Consider the following 21719-nt stretch of genomic DNA (forward strand, 5'->3'; position numbering starts at 1 on the left):
CTCCTTATATATATTCAAAAAATGCAAACTATTCTAGAAAATATTATCAACGGATGTGTAGGTATTCGTTTGAATTGTGATAGTTAAATTTTCTCCAAGTTTTCCTGAATCTTTTCAAGTCATTCGAAGAAAAAGAACTTCTCGATCTTGGCTCGTACGATAAATAAGTCAAAAATTTATATTCAGGTTTGACTCATTAAAATAATTTCGAATTCAAACTCGACATTAATCTAGACTCATATGACATAAATTCAACCGTGTGCTTGAAATTCTTATATAATTTTACAATTTGAAAAGTTTAACCAATTTAATTATTTTATTTAATGAGAAATTATTTTACCAAATATAAGAAGGGTTTTTTTTAAAAAAAAAACAAAACAAAGTCCTAATCAATCAAGACAAACTAAATCTACATAATTATTACGAAAATTAGGAGTACTAGTTTCAATAAATATACAAATGAGTCTAAACGAATTATTCATAAGTGGAGCCAATCTCAATAGTTCAACGAGTAACTTACACATGAACCTCGTACAAACCGACCTGAATGACTCATGAGCAGCTAGCTTGTTTTACATTTCTAGGCTTCTAGCCACTAGAAGAAGTGTCACCCAAACATCATACATCCTGGGGTGAAATATAAAAACATTGCATGTAAAAGGGCTTGATCAATAAATTTACATAGTTTGAAAGAAGTACATCAAATTCAACTCGAACTCTCATTTCAAATACTCCCAAAAAAGCAATAAATCAGAACATTTTCCCTCCATTCTCATCCCTTTCCTCCCTCCCAAATTTTCTGCAAAATCAATCTTGTCCTTCCCTCGGAAGAAGAAGAAGAATTTCAACTTCTTAATATGGCGAATTATTATGATGTTGATGATGTTTTAGCTGAAGAGGAGGTAAACAGAAGAATTTCAATTTCTTACAGCTTTGTAAATTTATCACTATAATTTTTTGGTTTTTTTTAACAATTGTTGATGATTTCTTTCTTCTCAATGGGAAAAAAAAAAGATTTTACCAGTTGTATTCCAGCAGGCAGCAGACTGTTTCGGGCTACTTGATTCTAGTGATGATACAAATGAGGTGATCTGTCAGTGATTTTTGGGCAGAGGGTTGACTCTATGTGTGCTTTTTCTGTGCATTTGTGTGGTGGTAGTGATTGTTTCTCGTAAGTTCAGGTTGAAGCCGGTGCGAAAGCAGAATTACCATTTTGGCTAGCTCGTGATTTACATGTGAGAGGAGTGGTAGCCGTCGACGTTCCGCCGTACTTCAGAAAAGTGTATAAGTCATCCCACTATTTGATAATATTTTCTTCTCACAAGTTTTGTCCCATACATGAGTTCTTATGATTTTCTTCAAAGGATACTGCTATAATATGTTTGTATTTTAATATAGTTTTCACTAAAATGCAATCAAGATCTATCATTTAAGCGTTAGAATGTAATATATATATGTGTGTGTGTGTGTGTGTGCTGTAAATCTTCATGAAGACAATGCAACAAATCAAAATAATTTCTATTGTACTTAGCTACAAACTTAGCTGGTGATTAGGACGTGATGTGGTAATAAGATGGGTGGTGGTTTTATTCATTCTTTGTGGAAACCTGGGCTTTTGCAATTTAGTCTCTCAAGCAGTTTGTTCATCAAAAATATCAAATTAATTTACATCAGAATGAGTGGTGTGCGTCACAAAATTGTATGACCTGCTTTTGGGATGACTTTGAAGTTCTCCAAACATGTAAATTCTTGAATGTCTGTAGTTGTATTCATGAAAGTTTTGATGACATTTATTTTTAGCCAATTTTTTTTTTTTTTTTGAGGCTTCCATCAGTTCTAGAACGCGCAAGGAAATTGAGGCTGATGCTGCACATGTGGATCTAAGAGGTCGATGCCAGTATTTCTATGAACTAGGACTCAAAATAGCACCACTGTAAGTTTTTATTAAGATTTTGGTCTATATCTGCTTCATCTATGCCTAGTGTTTGACTTTGTCTTAAATTTCATTTAAATGAGCTTTTCCCAGTCTTTAATCCCCATACAACCAACATACATGAAAAACTTCTAATAATTATATTATGGGAATATCCTGTCATGTCAGAGGATCTTATTCAACTTGAATGAAAGAATGCAATCTCAAAATCATGCTATCTTTTTTTTGTTATGGTTAAGCATGCGACCAAAGTTTATTCCTTTAATATCTTAAGTTAAAGCACACTAAGATTAGTTTGGTCCAGAATTTGTCACAGCACAATGTAATTCATATCATGCTATCAGCATCTACAATAATTTTTTATTTGCTAACTTTTAAAGAAATGAATTTTGATCCCTTGAATATTTTAGAAATAGAACTTAGCCTGAAAAGGTGTTGTCGAGAGATTATCAGCAGAAAGCATCACGAAGATGTTTAAAGGTTAAAATATTTCTGGTTGAGTAAGAGAAAAGAATGTCAAAGCTAAACGTATGTTGGAATTGAAGTCTGCAGAAACTATATGTTTTTTCAAAGGCTTGTTTGCAATGATTCTTTTGGTCTGAAAATCTGGAACCTAAACAGGATTGGAAACAGAGAACATGTTTGGTGCTTTGCCCTTTTCTTTATGCTTGCACTCTTTTTACAACCCTAGGGGAGCAGTGAGGAGATCAGTCTAGTAAACCAATTTGCTGAAGTAAACTTCTTAGTCTTTGCTGCAACGTTCATTGGATTGTTCTTAAAAAAAAAGACATGGATTTCCTTTTCCTTAACGAATCCTTAGTAGATGGTGCTGAGAACAAAAAGGAAAAACAAAATGGACAAGACAGTCAAGATAACAAAAGAAATTTTAAGTTGGAGAACCATGATCGAACGGTTATACTTGTCTGTGTATTCCACCTTCTACTCTTCCCCTTTTCTTACCGCTTATATTCTCTATATCCTTGCTATTTGCTCGTACATGATTGGAAGGCTTTTCCAGAAAATATGGCTGTGTAGTGTCAAGCAATAGGTAAATCCTATCAGCAAGAAGTCTGTTGGTTTTTATTTCAGATACAATAACCATTTGTTCATTCTCTTTTGTAATTTTTTTGAGCCAACAGGAGTAAAAAAGAAAGAATTAGCATGCCGTTGTGACTAACCTTCCATCTTATATAGAAAGACAAGCATAATTAATGAACAAAATTTTTAAAACTTATTCTGCAACTAGAAAGAATATTTGCTGAGCTCAGAAGTTGAAAGAACATCCACGAACTTACAATACTTATTCAAAGTCTGTCAAGTAAAAAATCTTATCTTTATAACAAACAGTAATGTGTCTTAGCTGAGAAGTAAACAGTGTTGCGAGTCTGCATTCAACCAGAGCTAAGTATAATTGAATGTATAAAAGTGCAGTTATATACATGGTGCTAGCGGCAACTTTTGGGGTTTGTTTGTCTACTGGTTATCTCCGCAGGAAGTAAGTTTTCTATCCATAGAAAACAGCATCCAAGAAAATTATTAGTTTCCCCATCTGTTGGTTAATAGATGGGCTGAAATATTTTGCTTATCCTAGGAAGCATAACAATCACCAATGATCAGTTGCTCCCTTCTACCACTTCCTCTTCGCTTGTCCCCACCTCAAGCCACGATATAGCTATGGTATCACAACCATTGATCCACAACCCCTAATCCACCTGATATTGGAATGAAAAGAGGAATGAACTTTTTCTTCTTTACTGACCACTAATCTCCCAAGTAGCCCCTTTAATTAAACTTTTAATCTAGTATGTAACTTCATGCATCTCCCATCTGCCTTGTTTTTATTGTAGGACTATATACATATGGCTGTGTATGTTGAGTGGGTGTGAATTGGTGTGTGAAAGGAAGGAGAGAATTAGATAAGGAAGAACAAGCAATGAGTGGGTGACGAATGCCGATTCCATTGTATGATGAATTGTCTAGATCCTTTTTGGTTCATATCTTGAGGTTGAGTCAACACGTTCAAAAAGAAAAAGGAAAAAAACTCTAATAAATTGGCTCCCTAAGTTATTTTACACCTGATGATGTTGTTTAGTTTCTATAGCAAATCTTTCATAGACTAACATGTAACTCATGAGATTGATGAAACATTTTCATAAAACTCACCTTTAATGTTACGTTTCATCAAACTTCACCTGAGGATGACACCTGTGGCTTACCATGTCATTCTTATCCGAATTCTTGATAAATAGGGTTGGTGACAAAACCATTGGACCTTTCCTCCTAGTTGCATTTCAGACCAGATATAAGGAGGTTCTTGTAAGGGCACATACTGTTGCATCTGCAGTGGCTCCCAAGCACTTAACACTGCTAACAAATGAAGAGGCCAAATGTAAGACATAATAATCATTTGGTTATTTCGTTTTCATCTCTGTGTTCCTTTTCTGTTGCCCTGTTTTCATTTTAGAAATCAGAGTTTTGAATGTTGATCATGTGGCTATTAATTTGAAGTATATGAGGCTGGTCAATTGTCCACGGCAGCATTCAAGAAGTGGCGGATGGGTGGACCAAGATTGCAAAGAGCTCCTGTTCTTGGTAGGAAGAGGAAACCAATAGAATAGGTGACCTTTGTTATCTTTGTTAATGGATGTCACAGTGTGTGAGCTCTCCATTTCATGTTCTTTGGTAGGGCAGATGTCATGGAGAATATGTAGTTTATGCTGTTTTATCTTATGCAAGAAATTCTTGAAGGAACCAAAACAGCTGAATACAATTTTCAATCATGTTCTTGGTTATATTAAGTGGTTATTTGTGAAATACCTAGTTAATGAGCAAGTAGTTTAACTAGCACTTGTCTTGCTTCCAGTCCATCGCCAATGTTTTGATTCACAAATACCACCCACAACATCCTTCCTCTTTTTTTTTTTTGTTAAAAGTTTTCTTTTTCTTTTTGAAATTGGGAGTCTGCCTTGAGAGTTACATACCCATAACATCCTCCATCATTTACTTATTTCACTGGCGAAATTTATTTGAGAGGCAGTAAATATTTGTATTATATCTATTATATCTATATAATATCCGTTCTTAGAGTCAAAATTCTTTTTGTATTTTGTATATTTAAAAAATACTCATACTTTTTAATTAACTACATAAAACATGTAATCAAATTTTGGAAAAATTTAAAAACTTGAGTAAGGATAATGGCATACCTATTGAGGTACATACAAAATAGCAAAGACGTGTATCATAGCTTTTGTAGATATAAAAATCAGAGATAATAAAATTGTATTAAATTTAATGTCTTGTACATGACACGAGAATAAGCATTTAAAAAAAGCAAAATTTGGTTATAAAAAAAAAGAATAAAAGAATTAGGAGTTATAATTGGTATAAATATAGTAATACTTGAAAAATTAGCACTCTTTCCGTCCCATAAAATATGTTGTTTGTTTAATATGTCGTTCATTTTTTAAAGAACATGTAATTTATATATAGTGATGTTAGTAAAAAAATGAATTTTTACTTTCCTCTTATATCTAGTGATGGGTTAGCAGATCATTTTTTATTTTGATATATTAATAATTGTAGGGAATAAATGGTGCACACATGAAGGGTAAAGATAAGTGTTTGGATATGAGATTATTTGAGACAATTTTTTGGAATAAATAAGGTGTAAACCAAACACAAAAATTTCATTGAAAAAATTGAGTTGAGAAAAAAGATAAAATTTTATTGAAAAATGTGAGTTGACTTTTCTAAAATAATAATTAATTTGAAACAAGAAAAAATGACAAACATGACAAATTTTATGGAAGAGAGGGAGTGTGATTTTTAATCAAAGACTTTAGTTCCATAATGTTCAAATATTATTCACGTGCATACAAATTTAAATGTGTAATTTTGCCATCGAAGTATTAAAATATATTTATAAAATATGTCTACCGGTAGAATCTTCCGCTAGAAGTTTCGAAAATCTCAATCCACCATTTGGCGGGACGGGGGGTCAAACCTTCCCCGTTTCCCACCATTCCTCCCTTTATTTTATTTTAGTAGTTTTTGTATCTGCACACCCCCCAAATCCATTGACGCTTTCAGCCCAAAAAACACACACAACACACACTCGCAACAGTCCTTTCGCACCTCCTCCCTCCTCTTCTCATCGCGTTATAGCTTCGATTGGATTGGATTGAATCGAAGACTACTATCAATGCTGACCGGGCGAGAAAGTTTGAAAAGATTGATTGGCAAACGGCGTCGTTTTCTACCCAATCGCCATTCCATCATCTCCTCCGCTCTCCCTTCGCCTGAGGTAAATTCAGAGTTCTATTCATTTGATTGTTGAAAAAGTCAATTTTTATTTTTTGTTCCTGAATTTTTTAATATTTTTTTGCGTCATTTTTAGAGCACATTGAATTTGTGGAAGAAAGAAGAGGTTGATGATGAAACCAGCTCGGGTGATGATAAAAATGGTGCTCCGGAGCTGGTTAGTTGTCCGATTTGCGGCGTCGAAGTTCCTGGAAACAATGACGTCATCAACTCTCACTTAGGTGTGTTGTTGTTATGACTTTTTTTTTTAACATTTTAATAATTAAAGGAATGATGTTTGGTAGTGTTGATGTAAAATAATTGTGGTGTTCGTTTGGTTTTTGTTTTTATTTTGAATGAAGGGAAACAGGTTTGTTGGAAAAGAGTGTCTGTTTTTTTAATTTGAATAGATTAAATGCTGGAGAAAGTTTGAAAGCATTGTGGAATAAGCAATAATAGTATATGTGATGGATAATGATAACTTTTTTATTTTATTTTTCCTACTTTTGGTATTTATGGATGCTTATGCTTTCAATTACTGATTTTTCAGATGCATGTCTTGCTAGAGGGACTGAACCTTGTGATGCTATCGTCAGCAATTCTCGTTTAGGTAATTCTTCAAAAAAAAAAATTATGAAGAGTCTTATTGAATTTCACAGCTTGAGCAGAAGAACTGGGTATCTATTTTGTTTCTGAATATTTTTAAGAGTTGTTTTTCTAATGAAGGGAACTGATGAATGAGAGAGTATGTATTTTTTATTTCCTATTGGGTTTCTTATTTCCTATCCTTCAATGTCAGGCCAATAATGTCAGAAAGTTTTAAATCTACGGGATCTCTAGAATGCAATTCTTATTTTCATTTTTGCTTTTCAAAACTTCATCTTTATAGTATAGAATATAGATGTCAAGCAGGGGCAATTGTATATTTTGATAGATTTGAAGAACCTCTGTGTTCTTGTTTTCCTTCTAGATTCCATTTCTTTTTAAATTTAATTTGAATGTGCATCTTTATTCCTTGCTTATGACTTCAATTAATGATTGTAGATGCATGCATTGTTAGAGGAACTAAGCGGAAATTAAGTCAGCGTACCCTTTTTCAGTTGAACTTTTGCTCAAGATCCAAAGTCAAAGTTCATTCTGTTGTGTTGGATTCTGCTGAAGTTGTTGATGTTGCTGAGAGTGATTCAATTAATGGTATTAGATGGTACAGACATCATGGATATGATGACACAGAATGTTTTGAAAAATGCAGTAGCAATCAAGTGGAATGGCCATTGGAGTCAGTTGCTACTGGAAACAATGAAGTAGCAGGTTATGCAGATAAGCCAGTTAATGATGAAACAATCGAGAATGATGTTGATTCCCCTTCACTGCCTTCTGAAGGGAAGGTGTCTGAAAAAGGTAGGCAGGAACGCATGGAGGATGATGAACTATCAGAGTTGTCTCTTCAAACATTCATTGTTGGCAGAAAGTTTGCTGATCAAACAGTGTTAACTCTTCAGACAAAGATGATCCTCTCAAGAGACCCTGAGAATCCCAAAGATCCAAATGCTATTAAGGTTGTTGTCTTTGTGCTTCTGATTTGTCCTTTTAGCAACCAGTAATGACTCTTTGAACCAGGTCGTTTCTGCAGATCGTGGGTGTAATGATGTGATCGGTTTTCTACCACGCAAGTTGGCTGAGCATCTATCTCCCCTAATAGACAAGTTCCACCTATATTTTGAGGTACTTAGTTCCCTGCTAAACTAGAAGTATCCAATGGTTGTTCTGTCAAATGTTCTGGTCTGGCATCTTCATTTTACCATCTTGCTTTGTGCTTAAGGTTGTACCTTTACCACATGTAATGATTGGATCTCTGTGTGTGTGTGTGTATTTATATTTGACTCTCTTTTTTCTGCATGTTGAACTCATGTGACTTTTACCTTCAAGTGGGAAACTTTTTCGAAGCAATGTAGTATTACCACAATTTTTTGCAGAACTTGGGACAGGGTATGATCTTTTAGGAATCAAATCTTGGATACCAGAAACACTCTCATAAATAAGCTGCGAGATGACCAAATGTTGGTATCTACATTGATTGTTTAGTGAGGTACAATTGGGATGTAACATGGAAAGTACTGACTTTGTTGGAATAGGTGACAGTGTTTGTGGGATGTGCCAAACTAGAAGGTGTGACAAAGTAAATGATTCAGAAGAAGTAGTATGTTTGGGATGGTTCACAGTGTCCACTTCATGCTTAGTTCAGATGGTGTGATGCATAACATAGAAAGCACTGTGTTGGGTCAAGAATGTAAATGGAAACTTTATCTCAGTATCTCATGTCTTTATAACAAAATGGGAATGCACTGCCACTCAGTAATGTAGTTGAAAAGAAACAAGAAAGTTCAGATGATTGCTCCTGCAGAAGCAGCAGAGATGATTCTAGTGCACTTACTTCTTTATCTCAGAGGCCTTTGAAAAGTAAATCCACCTCCAAAGTGTGTGTTTTGGAGTGGGGGGCAGGGTTTGGCATGGACCCTACCTTTTCTTTTGCCTCTAAATATACAAGAACCCTAATATACGTAAAATAATTGACGTAGTTGAGGCCCCTAAAAAGGGCAAAGCTGAAGAATGAAGGATCATATTTCATGTCATACATGAGCTTGGATTGGTGCTTCAACATCATGTGAACCTCATATTGAGTCAAATCTCTACACCAATGCCCATACAGATAAAGTTGGTTTCCTTGAAGAACTTAAATAGCAGCAAACAGTGGAAAAGGAAAATGAAAAGAAAAATGGGAAATTGGCATTTAATACTTCCTATTGACACAAGCCCTGAAGCTAGGTTGGGACTCAAGGTTTAAGAGAACCTCAAGGGGATAATACAGAAAAACATTAACTACACTAGTGCCATCTTCAACCATGAAAGTGAATTTCAACAGGAGATTGTTTGGAGTGCTTTATCAAGTTCACAATTGTTTATGTACCTGCCAAGATTCCTTTATATTGCTTGACACCACACAATTGCATGCAATAGCTGCATCTGCTAGTTGCTGAAAGTATCTTTTTTTCCCTGATTTTCACTAGGTTTTGATTGTCTTGATCATTCTGCAGGGTCATGTGACTTCTGTTCCACAGCATGCTCTTGCTGTTGTCCCTATTCAAATTTTCTGTCAAAATAAGTCAGTACTTGATGGAAAAGATTGTGACAGTTGGAAACTTTTCAAGTCCTTGTGGAGACATGCTGTGTATGCTGTTGATTCTGCGAAGACTCGTCCTCCAGGCATGACAGGATATCAGCAGAACCTTGTTCTAATGATACAAGAGGTTTTAAAGAGCCATTCACATCTTTTGACTGATGGAGAAAAGACTTTCCTTGGTAAAAATTTAATAATTGTTTGAAGTTCAAGATCCCGCTGGTGGCTTATGCATTACGTATCTACCTTGAACAGAACGCTTGACCTTGCTTTCGGATGACAGTCAGAGGCTCTTTGCTCGGCTTTATACAAGAAAAGGTCTTCCTTATCAGGCATCCTTTTCATTTATTTAACAGATTATAGTTGAAGAATTCTACAGATTTTGCTTTTCATTTTTGTCAACTTTAGGAAAGTAGCAATTCCTGGTTGCAAAGACAACTTATGCTGTAGTATTGCTATTCAGTCTGTCTTGTTGTGTGATATACAAATGAAGTATAACCAGTCAGTAGCATGAGGATGTTCTTGAAAATGATCAAAGGCTGGCCTAGAGCTCGAAAAGTTTTAGGCACTTGGGTAACATCCACTTTGCTTCTAGTTGTCTGCATGGGGAGACAATTTTGATGGTACTTGAAATGAGTGGATTTTTTTTTAAAAATCATTGTGAGGCTTCTAAACACAACTAACTAGAGAGAATTTTGTTGTCTTTTGATGTTGAAGTTTGAACTTTACTTGTTACAATAAATGAATTGCGTGTAGCATTTGTAACATTCCCATGTTGATAAAACTGGTACCTAAGACCAAGTAGCATTCTGGTAGGAATGTAACAAAATATTCAATTCAAAAATTGAAAGCATTGGTAATGATTGATGTCGATAATCTATTTCTAGTTACTTCCTGGGTTATGGCTCTTACTACACTCCGCGTACCAACCTCGCTTCGTATGAGATGCTTACTCATAATGGGAGAGGTTAGAGCTAAGAAATCTATGGCCTGATTATTTTGCTCTTCTTCTTCAGGACCATGGTTTAGGATGTCCAATATCTCATACACTGAGATACTTGACTGTGAAGGGGCTATCAAAGAACTTTCTGGTACACAAGTTTTGTAAGTTTTATATTTTAGAGTATTCAGTTTTGGTAGTTTACAATTCAAATTTTCTATCTTATTGTAATCCAGAAGCAGGCTTCCTATGTTCCATTGAATCAGACAATGATGTCCAAGAAGATGACTTAAAGGAGATCTTGAATGTACTGAACGTTGGTGAGCTGCGGGAACTGGTCAATAGTGTCATCGACGAGGTCTGCATATAGCATTTTGTGCTTCACAGAAAAATTTTGGCTCTGTATGGGTTGAGACTTATTGTGAAAAACTGTTTTGTTTGTGGGATCTACAGTAAAAAATTCCAAAAACAACTCCAAAACACATATATCAAATACAACTAAATACACCTAAAAAATGAATAAATATAATAAATAAAAAATTACCTTCTTCTTTCACTCACCACCACCCACCACCGCCATCCCCCAGCAACACCCCACCACCACTACCACCCCCTCCCTTTCTCCTCTCTCTCCCTCTTTCTCTCCTTTCTTCCTCCTCCTCCCTCTTCTTTCCCTTCCCTCGGTAGATTAATGAACAGGCAGGTTTTCTCGATTCATCATAAAGATGTTCATTGAAATAATTAATAAGTTACCTTGTTTTCTCTTTATCTATGGAAGAATCTTGACTTCGTAGAAGTTATTAACATGGCAATAGCATACAAGGTACTTATTTTCATTTCATAGAGCTTACAGTGTAGCTGTTCCTGTGTGCTGAACTGTGCATGAAGCACATAATGCTGGGGCCCACAGTTATGAAACACATAGTTTGTGGTTTCTGCTTGTTCTCAGCCATTGGTCATCGCTGTCTGCTGATACTGGTTTATTAGTTATGTTAACTGATCTAAAGGACGTGTTCTTTTTGTGGACAAGTGCATCTTTTACTGAGTCTATTGGTGATTGTGTTGGATGAACCCAAGTATTTACCTATTTTAGTTGAGTATCCGGGATTCTGGAGAGTGTAGGCGTAGCTGTGTTTTCCATGGCATTTGGCCCAAAAACTTGAAAGTATTTTAACAGAAGAACTAAATGCTGATGCTCTTGACTCTGATTTTCTCCTAAACTAGAATACTAATCTCTTTTTTGGACTTGCTTCACTTTAATTGTGCTTACCTGTTTGTATCCATTGTACATTTTGCAAACGCATAAGATGGAGCATTATGGATGGTTCCTTCTTAAGTTGAATGGTCCCATAGTTTATGCTCCAAAAGCAAACAATTGGCTTCTGATGACTATGCAGAAAAAGTTTCACTGTGTGGACAGATACGGGCCATAAATTTCTTAAATTATGACTATTACTTAGGCTCTGGATCTTAGCTTTCATATTTGTCCAATAGGATAACGGTTCTTGGCTTCATTGATTTTTAAATAGCAAATGTTAGATAGACCCGCATATGGGTTTTGTTCCTCTTTACAGTACATTATTTTCTCATCTCTTTCCTGGTATTCCTTACCACTTTCTTATTTGGGATAATTTCCGAAACCTCTCCTGAAGTTTCTCATAATGTTTCTTAACACCCTTGAGGTTTCTAAAATCTCACTTACCTGTCCTGTCAGTTTGACAAGGCCAAATGTCCCCATTCAAGGCCATGAATTAACAACATTCCCTTGCATTCTTAACATCTGTTTAACCTAAAAGCCTAATAAAAAGGAGGATATTTAAACCACAAACATATGGACAACGAACAACCAAATGGCCTTCTATGTTGGACCATATTTTTCTGTATCTAGGTGGTGGGAGGGCAGCAAAGGAGGGGGTTAAGTTGAATTTAGTCAATGTCAATCTACTTGAAGAATTTTGGTAAGTAATTAGCTGATTAGGAATTTTGTGGGACGGATATAAGGAAGCCATGCAATTTTTTAAGGAAGTATATTTTATTACAGATGTTATTCAACCTTTACTCAAAATTTAAAAAAATCTTTTCATATGTGAGTTTGCATGTAAAGCCCACTCATAGAAAGAAAATTATAAATCAGCTAGTATTAAAACGATTAATCTAAAAATGATCTCATGACAAAGTATCTAGAAATTGCCTACGTTGAGGTTGTTGTTGTCTTTTTGTTTTTTGTTCTGTTTTTTTTTGGGGGTCAAAATGGCATTCATTATGCTAGGTAACAGTTGATGTATTGCTGCGACTCTACTCTTTACTGTATTTATGACCCTTCATACTTTCACCTGTATTTTTTGGGATTAATCTTGTATACACTGTCAGTATATACACTATCACTGTTAGATATATGACACGTGTAAAATTTGAATTTGAAATTCAAAATTTGTTTATGTGTCATTCGTCCAACCGTGATAGTGTATATAGATTTATTTGTAATTTTTGACCTTATTTTAATTTTCATTGTTGCTGTAAGCTTCTAAGCCTATATTGAATTGTTTTTTACTCTATTTTTCTACACCATGCGTCATGCTACTAACAAACTGAGTCCAACTTAATTTATGCTGTCTTAAGAGGTTAGAATGACCTTGCTTCTTAATTATGATAATCGTCCAAACGCTGTCATAGTCACCTCTGCATCAGTTGTCTCATAACCTCAGTATCCCTTTTGGATGTTACATTTCCTATGTCAATCTGTTCTTAGAAGCATTTTCTGGTATCTGTTTTTTAACAAAACACTTCTGCACTTGCACACAAGTTAAATATCTTGTGATCAATAGAATAGTCAATTGAAAATTTCTTTCTCTTGCTTTTGCTTCCTTAAAAGTTCTTCTAAATTGGTCTTAATCTTCTGATCTGATTGTTCTCCTAACGCCTTAGCCTTAAAATGGATTTGAGGTTGCAGCTAGTCTGATGTTTAAAATGTGTCTGATTCCTATCTCTCTTTGCCTTTCTAATTAAGATATGATTTTTCACTCCATTACCTTTTCTTCCTGCAATACCCAGTGAAATTCTTGGCGGATGGAAATGCTGTCCCACCTAGTGTCATATCAACAGTACATTTGTTGTTAGTTCATAAATGTGTTGCAACCTGATGGCTTTTTCTTTTTTTTTTCTTTCCCATCTCCTCACATGATATTTCTTGCCTACTGGCGATTTGTAATAATAATTCCCTTCCAACTTCTCTGTGATTACTTTGATTCCAGCAAATTTGAATGTTTCATATTGGCGCTAAAGATAAATGCAGAAATGCCTTACATAATCATTACAGTTGGGTCTGTAAAAGCAGCTTTCGTTCCATACTTTCTTACTGGTGAATGGTCAAAATAGTGCATTTGTTTAAGTGAATATTACTCTTTTGGTTCAACCAATAAATTATCTGTACTCTTCTAGTCATGCCAATTTCTAACTTGACATTGGTACAGTATCCATTTACATTTCCTCAAACATATTAGCATAATGTATAATTCATAACTATGATTTGTTTACAAGATAGGAATTGCTACTTTTTTGGAGCATTGTGCTACCTAACACCACAAATTCCAATATCAGCCTTTAAGATGAATTAGCACTCCAAACTTTCACTTTACAAAACAAACAGAATATGGTGCGCTCCTTGTCAAAATCATCAAGCTTAGGACCTTTAAGTCTTTCATGCTGATTAGGAGTTGCCTTTCATTCGATCATGCTGATGACAGTGGCTTGCATGTCTTGATTACAAAGTAAAACATTTTTTGATTGCATATCTTTTGCCTTTTTGAATTTTATCTTGTCAAACTACATGCTCTTGACTAGTAGGAGTTGTCACTTCTGATTTGTATTTGTGCACACTTGAAATTTTAGCTTTTGACCTTTTATTTGTGTTGATGGGTCGCAGAATTTTACGCGGACGTATTGGAAGAGACATAAAAAGTGCACTCCTGTTATGAAAAAACAAGATTTGATTAGTTCACTTCTATCTTCATACAAGGACAATATCTGGTATGATGAGTGTTTTCTTGGAGTTTGTAAAAATGCATAGTCTGGCTTGAGATCTCATGTACCTTACCTCCATCTGTTGTTCATGCAGCTCCAACCTACTGAGTTTGATTTTACTAAAAACTGCAGTCTGTGTTCGAGTAACTGCATCAGCTGAGTCTCTTATTTGGCGAGCTGAGGTACTTCCTCAATTCTGATATACTAATACTTATTGGATCTTCCTCTATAATGGTCATTTTGATCTTTTGCTTTTTGCAGCGGCTATTCTTCTTGAATGGGGAGCAGGACTTATCGTCATTTTTACTTGTTGATTTAGGAATTATTAAGTATCCAACTTACAACTGTATATTGTCAGACCATATTTTTAGACATAGAAACGAACTGCTTTCTTATGAGGAGGTATGCTTTACCACTTAAATCCATTTTTTTCCCTTTATGCTTCTTTGTTTAATCTTTAATATGCATACAAATCTGCTCTCTAGGCAATTGAGGTTGCACAAATTATGGATGAATCTCTGGATTTAAATAATTCTGAGTTGGTTTCAAGGTGCATAGAGGTTTCTGACCACCGCATCTTCAATCCTGTACAAGCAGTCCAATCATCAACTGCTGGATCAATAGATACATTTTTGTCATGTTTTTCAGCTTCATGGGTCTACTCTAAGGTGGTCTTGTTAGGTGTTTCATTCCTTGAGCGTGAGCTGAGGTACGAAGATTCTAGTTAGTATACATTTACTATGTGATCAACTAGTCATTTTGCTTTCTATTTTTCTGAGGCTTCTATGTTTTTGTGGCTCTTGTCAATATTGCCAGCAGAGAGAAACTAGCAACTGAGAACAGCACTTTCATTGTTGTCTCACTTTTTTTTTTCCTTTCTACAATCAAGATTTTTTAGTAAATCATCTTTATCGAGTAAAAGATTTTGTTGTACTGCTTCTGGAAAGCAGCAACTTCGAAAGGGGAATACAAGCTATCCATTGAAACTTTGGTTACAACACACTGCAGAGAAATTGCCTCCTTATGCTTCATACTGTTGTGTTTGGATAGTCTGTTGTTGTACTTGAGATGAGACATTGTAATTCATTAAACAGCTGAGAGTATGACTTCCTCGTATCAAACAACTCATGTACTAGGGAAAGGGCAAAGACCATCCCTCGGTGGTTGGTTAAGATTTAAGAATAAGTAGCTTGGCTAAGAGGTTTGGTTGCTTGACCTAGTATCATGTGTTCCAAACCAAGTTTACCAAGATTGTTGAACCGCACCAGTAAATGGAACTATATGGGAACGTAATCTCAAAAGCTAGTAAGGTCACTGATGAGAAATCATGTCATGTAATAGAGATCTCAAAGCTTCTTAAGTCCTTTGATCCTTAATGTTAGCCAAATGATTGGGGTTTCAATGTTTGGTTTTAACAAGAAACAAATATCAGAAGCTTGTCTTTCATGCATGTTACTTTTAAAGATCAGCAGCTGTTGAAATTTGGGCTGGGTAAATGACTTAATATTGACAGTTTGTTGCACAGTCAGAGCAAGGGATGGTGAATAACGTTGAAACAAGCAGCTTTAAATAGTGGCGGAGAGAATGTAATGCTATAAAAGCCATGATTGTGTGATCTTAGTTGTTTAAGAATGCCAGGAATGGTTAATTCCCTGTTTGGACTAGTTTGAGTACTTTATCAGAAAATATCCGGTGCTAGTCTGTAGCATTCTTTTTTGTTGTTGGTGGTATTTGGAGATCTTCTTACTTCTTCAAATGTGGAAAGCCTCAAGTAGCATTGCTGTGAGTAGCTGGCCCGAATTAGGGGCAATCAACCATATCCGAGAAGCCCAACGTCATCTAATGCTCTGCATGGTAAAGAGCCATGTGACCGAGCTTGAAATGTTGAAAGCAAGATGATATCTAGTTAGAGCTTGGCCCTACCGCATGTGATCAAGAAGCATAATATTATTGTAATCAGGGGATTTGCTAATAATTTATGCACACTTTAGTCTCTAATAGTTAGTGATGGTAACGAATTTCATTTGTCACAAAGATTAACATGTTGGTTTTCATGTACTTTTGTTAGTGTAACTTATTTATATGTCTATGCATTTGTAAGAGCTTTAGCGCAACAAGACCAGTTTACAGATGTAATCCCATCTTTTCAGTGGCCTATGTGATACAAATGAACACAGTGGTAGTGATATGACCTATGCATTGCTCCTCTAAACATGTTCAATGTAAACTTAATCAGATAACAGGGTTCCTACCATCTGTGATAGTAGTGTACTAATGGAACCTGGCTTATTATCTTCTTGGACCTGTCTTACCATTTTGAGTCTATGGTTGAAGGACATGTAGTATGTGATACACTATCTGATCTACTATTCTATGGAATGCCTCTGCAATGGTGACAATGTTTCTGTTAAATTGAAAATAAAAGAAAGAAAGATGATTGGGTTTAATATATCAATTTTGTTTCGTTGAAGGAAATTGATTCTGGATAAGTTTTATCATATCTGAGAGAGTATCATGGTATTGTGAATTTATTATCAAGCTCTTGCTCATGGGTGTTCTGTAGCATCCATCATTATCGGTTTTTGTGAAATTTGGTCCTTTGTTATTGCTTAGGGAGTTATTTGCTTGATACTGTCAATCTGGATGTTTCTTCTTTTTGGTGAATATGTCTGATTATCTTTCTTTGTTTCAGGTATATTGAAGCTATCAAGCTACTAAAGCGTCTTCTGGTTAATTTCATTTCTGACAGAAGAAGGGGATACTGGACACTGAGGCTATCAGTTGACCTGGAACATGTGGGACGTATAAATGAGAGTCTTCAAGTTGCTGAAGATGGGTTACTTGATCCCTGGGTTCGTGCTGGTTCAAGATTGGCCTTACAAAGGCGGGTTCTACGACTGGGAAGGCCACCTAGGCGCTGGAGAACTCCTAGTTATTCACAATCTGTTAAAAGGAAGATAAGTGAGGTAATCCTTTAGATAACCAGCTTTAACTGATTTAAGCTACAAGACTGCAAATGTATTCTAATTCAGGATCATGCCTTTAATTATCTCAAAGGGTCTCTGATTACATGTAACTGTTTATTGAGATAGTTTTAGTTGGGTTAATGTGATTAGGTTCATATTCAAGGTAGACCATTAAACAGTAAGACAGGAATGAGGAGTATATTTTATGGTGAAGATGGAGAGCAATGTGGAGTGGAAGAACTTGCTTTGCAGTATTACGCTGGAGAAGGAGGTGCATGGATTGGTGTCCATACAGAGAGTGGCATTTGGTTGACTATTTTTGGGCTTTTGATGTGGGATATTATGTTTGCTGATGTGCCAAATGCCTTTTGCACCAAGTTTCAGGTACTCTTTGTGATTATTCAATTTCTCAATTTTCCAGGTTCAGGACAGTATACCTCTTTTTTTTGGTGCTGATTGCATATGTTCAAAGTAGGTTACATGCCGGAGTGAAACATGGGTTTCTTGAAGTGTTTTTTGGCCAATAACAGCAATTCTCTTTTATTATTTAAATGGCTAGTGATTCAGTAAAAGAGCTGAAAGTTGTAGTCAATTGCTATTGGTTTAGAATGGAATACATCTTGTTAGTCGCACTTGGTCTAAGGTGAGCTAAATTTTCCTTGCAGTTCATAGGGGCAAAGCTTTGAGTTTATACTATTGAAGCTTGAGGGACTGTTATGATTCTTTTAAACCCCGAAATTATGACATGCTCTGTCCGAGTAAGAGATATTGTGCGTTTACTGCTTTTATGTGGGTTCTTAACAGTGTTTAGGTATCTGTCAATGAGGCAATGTTAAATTATTCTGACACCAGATTATTTAGAACAAGTTTCTCTGGTGGCATTGAAAATGGGAGCTCCTGTATTACTGTTTCTTCCTGGCAGAAAAAGGATTATTCTTTGCAAATGCAGAGTTTAAATGTGCTTGTTTTAGCTAATTGATCCAAGTGGCAATGGGCAAATACATTGATAACACCTGGATAAAAATGCTGAGTTAAAACTGATATAGGATTCAGTCATATGGAAGACCAATCTTCCAATCTTCACTATGTGTTTCGTTGTTTCATTTGTGTGAAGCTATTTAACCTGTCTCTTATTCAATGGATTCAAAATGAGGTTAGTACTTCTTCAACCTTAAATTGAATATCCTTGTCTAAAATGGCCTTAATCTCTGTTGCCGATTTGGTTTGGGAGTATTCTGCCAAATCAATTACAGCTACAGACATCATTAAGGACACTCTGTTGAGTTAGCAGCAGATTTTTTGTTTTCCTCCTAATATTTGTTGCTGAAATGCAAGGTAATTTAGATGGGAAGTAGGAAAGCGATGGTAAGAGTTGAACCTGTGACAAGAATGGAGAGCCTTAACTAATTGACTGTATATTGTACGCTCTTATATAAGGTTGCATTACCTGTCATCTTCACCATATAGAGTAACTATATAGGAAATGATTTTCAAATGATCATGTATAGATTGTTCATTAAGACATTTGAATTAAAACACAAGAGGTGGTACAAATGAAAAGCATTACACCTTACAAATGTTTGTGTGCTGTTGAATTCCCATTTGGGTAATATGCAATTACATTTGCTATAAATGAGAACCTCTATTATTAAAATTTTAGCTAGATCGGGTACTGTCTTTTTTGTTCATTTCATTTATAAATTCTACTACCTTTCGCTCGCTTGTTTTTTCTGTTATGCTTTTATTTTATAAGGATTTCTGTCTTTTCTATCATAATACCCTATTTGTGTGTTGAGACATGTAATTTTTTCATTCTGCAGACAGCTCCCTTAGATCTGGAGACAGATAGCTTTTATACAGCCAGAAAGAGCCTTATAGAGGGACTTCTGGGAAAGATTAATGATGGCATGGCAGAAGAAATTCTTATCACGTCATGGGAATTACATGCAGGAACAGCCTGCAGGGGAGTGAACTGGGAAAAGCATTCCTTGGCTGAGCTTCGTGCTGCTGTCACATGCATTGGGGGTCCCTGTCTTGCATCAATTTGCAGGCATTTGGCTCAAGATTATCGGAGCTGGTCGAGTGGAATGCCTGATCTCTTGCTTTGGCGTTTTCATGACAATTATAAAGGTGAAGCAAAGCTTGTTGAAGTAAAAGGCCCAAGGGACAGACTTTCCGAACAGCAGCGTGCATGGCTGCTGTTTCTTATGGACTGCGGCTTCAACGTTGAAGTGTGCAAAGTAACTGCTCCAGTCGTGAAGTAAAATGTGTTCTTATCACAGCGTATTCCATCATACCAAAATATTTGTGCAACATGTCATCCTGCTCAGAGAGCTGTACGCCTGTTGATCTTCAGAGGGATATTGCACTTATCCCACGACTACAGCTGGAGATGTAAAGATTTAGTTCAACATACGATGAAGGGGTTGGCTCTCTGAACAAATGCTAAGCCTACTTTTGGAGCTGTGCCTGTAATTGCACTGCAATGTTCAGAGACTTCTTCCCTCTAGGATTGCTGAGAAGTCATCCAGTTGTAACGGTAAAAAGTTATTGCTTCATCTCTTCTTATTTTCTTCTTCCCAACCAATCATTGTTTTGTTGGTAACTATTGTTTGACCTGCATTTCACACAAGTAGTGCTTTTCCACCCTCCCTGTAACTTCTGAAGAAAATTCGCCAGTTTATTGGAGCCACCTCAATAAATTACTACAAAGATAGAAAGAAAATGAATTGTAATTGTATTTTCGATTCTACCTCCAGCTTGAATTGTGTCACATTGAAGCCATACCGTGTAGTGAAGTCATCTACATTCTGTACTGGTCTCCTGTATAGAGTTGGCTTCTAAATTCATTAGCAATTTGTGTGTGTGTGTGTGTGTGTGTGTGTGTTTTTTTTTTTTTCGAGTTCTCTTCTGTAATGTTTGCTTATTCTTTCAATTGGTCTGTTTCCTATGTTGCATGCCTTTATCAAAGCTTCTTTTGATGCTTGTGCTCCATTGTGGTCGGCTCTGATACCAAAATATTTGATTAAATCCGCTGATAAAATTGGTAAACAAACAATTTTATTCTACTGAATGTATTAAACAGTGTTTACAGATTAAACATGCACCAAATACATCTCTCTTCCAAGACGAAACTAATTTGAGCGTCATTCGTATGCTTGCTCTCTATTATATTAGTTTTACCCTTCAGAGTTCAGATATCAGTTCAATTCCTCACACAACTGATTTTCTCAAACGCTTGCTTAGTACCTGAATGAGCAACTGTAAACGAACCGATTCGTAGGACTAGGGCTGAAATGGTTGAAAGACTTGCTTAGTCCTTAAATTTTATTATGAGCCAATTTAGTCTTTCAACTATTTTGCTTAAGCTGAAATAGTCCCACACCTATGTTTACCGGGGTAGTTTTGTCCTTAATTGGCTCTCGTCCACCCAATTTATTTAACTTTTTGCACTCACAAATGGGGGGCAAAATAGAAAATTCAATCATTGCCCTTATTAAAACAATAGAAAAACATATATTTGTGAGAAAATTGACAACAAAATTGAATCCTATAGTGAGCAAAGAAAAAAAAAACAAATTAAAGCTTCTTATGGCCAAAAAAAAAAAAAAAATGGAGCTGATGCTTTACAAAGTTTCATAGGGATCCAAATCAATCCATTAAATGGAAAAGGCAGGAAAATAACATAACAAGATTGTGCAAAAAAAAAAAAGTATGAAGTTAAGATGTCCTAGGTTTGAGTCCTCTCTCATATACTTAAAAAAAAATAATAAAATAAAAATAAAAAAGAAAGAAATTCAATTTTTTTTTGGCTTTCTATAAATTCAATTTCATTGCTGTTTTTTGCCCATATAAACATAGTGAGGGCTATTTCAACTTAAGTAAAATAGTCAAGGGACTAAATTGACTTATAATAAAGGTCAATAACTATTTTGGCTTTGTAAAAATAGTTGAGGGACTAAATTGACTCATTTTAAAGTTTAGGGACTATTTTGACTTTAGCAAAATTAATTTAGGGACTAAATTGATATTTTGCTTGTCCTAAAAAGATGATGAATAAGTTTGTTATACATTTCACGGTATAAAAAATTTTGTAAGATGAAGTGCCAGAATATATTATTTAGACAGCATTTAGCCTGTCAAATTGAAGTATTTGGTCTATATTATTAGCTAATAGAATTGATCATATAAGTTCTTTTTTTAGTCTTTTTTATATTTATTTTGTATCTTTTAAGCACTATACATGAAGAAAACACGTACCGTCTTTGATATCATCTCAATAAGTTATGAACCATGTGAAAAACCTGTATCCCAAGCCATAACCAATATTGCCACTATGTCATTTTATGTATTATAACCTTTTATTTCACCAATTCGTTC

General features: G+C 35.4%; 2 protein-coding genes and 1 long non-coding RNA gene across 4 annotated transcripts; 2 read left to right on the forward strand and 1 right to left on the reverse strand.

Moving 5' to 3' along the window:
* The first annotated feature begins 666 nt into the window (after positions 1-666).
* On the forward strand, positions 667-4747 carry LOC113734740 (uncharacterized). Its single transcript, XM_027261394.2, has 6 exons — positions 667-902; positions 1015-1086; positions 1182-1282; positions 1835-1933; positions 4183-4322; positions 4442-4747. Exons 1-6 carry the CDS (start codon positions 858-860, stop codon positions 4549-4551), a joined length of 567 nt encoding a protein of 188 aa, XP_027117195.1. The 5' UTR covers positions 667-857; the 3' UTR covers positions 4552-4747.
* On the reverse strand, positions 3205-4211 carry LOC140037640 (uncharacterized). Its single transcript, XR_011841585.1, has 2 exons — positions 4097-4211; positions 3205-3645 (listed from the first exon to the last, which is right to left on the reverse strand). It is a non-coding gene; the product is annotated as an uncharacterized lncRNA (long non-coding RNA).
* A 1149-nt stretch (positions 4748-5896) lies between the features above and the next one.
* On the forward strand, positions 5897-20195 carry LOC113734709 (fanconi-associated nuclease 1 homolog). Of its 2 annotated transcripts, XM_027261361.2 has the most exons (16): positions 5897-6239; positions 6333-6477; positions 6786-6845; positions 7280-7794; positions 7856-7960; positions 9331-9595; positions 9669-9731; positions 10430-10504; positions 10590-10711; positions 14276-14379; positions 14468-14555; positions 14635-14775; positions 14859-15082; positions 17066-17339; positions 17490-17723; positions 19160-20195. In XM_027261361.2, the coding sequence occupies exons 1-16, from the start codon at positions 6138-6140 to the stop codon at positions 19601-19603; spliced, it is 2961 nt and encodes a 986-aa protein (XP_027117162.1). In that variant the 5' UTR covers positions 5897-6137; the 3' UTR covers positions 19604-20195. The 2 variants fall into 2 exon arrangements, with proteins under 2 accessions (XP_027117162.1, XP_027117165.1); XM_027261364.2 differs by lacking the exon at positions 19160-20195 and having other exon boundaries at positions 17472-17552.
* The last annotated feature ends 1524 nt before the right edge of the window (positions 20196-21719 follow it).

This window comes from Coffea arabica, chromosome 3c, assembly GCF_036785885.1.
Source record: "Coffea arabica cultivar ET-39 chromosome 3c, Coffea Arabica ET-39 HiFi, whole genome shotgun sequence".
In the NCBI taxonomy this organism is placed as follows: domain Eukaryota; kingdom Viridiplantae; phylum Streptophyta; class Magnoliopsida; order Gentianales; family Rubiaceae; genus Coffea; species Coffea arabica.

Excerpts from the sequence above, each read along its gene's own strand:
- LOC113734709 (XM_027261361.2), top strand. The coding sequence starts at position 6,138 with ATGCTGACCGGGCGAGAAAGTTTGAAAAGATTGATTGGCAAACGGCGT. Across the intron at positions 6,846-7,279 it reads CGTCAGCAATTCTCGTTTAG|ATGCATGCATTGTTAGAGGA; the intron begins GTAATTCTTCAA and ends TAATGATTGTAG. Across the intron at positions 15,083-17,065 it reads TTCCTTGAGCGTGAGCTGAG|GTATATTGAAGCTATCAAGC; the intron begins GTACGAAGATTC and ends TCTTTGTTTCAG.
- LOC113734740 (XM_027261394.2), top strand. The coding sequence starts at position 858 with ATGGCGAATTATTATGATGTTGATGATGTTTTAGCTGAAGAGGAG. Across the intron at positions 903-1,014 it reads ATGTTTTAGCTGAAGAGGAG|ATTTTACCAGTTGTATTCCA; the intron begins GTAAACAGAAGA and ends GAAAAAAAAAAG. Across the intron at positions 1,283-1,834 it reads CCGCCGTACTTCAGAAAAGT|TTCTAGAACGCGCAAGGAAA; the intron begins GTATAAGTCATC and ends GGCTTCCATCAG.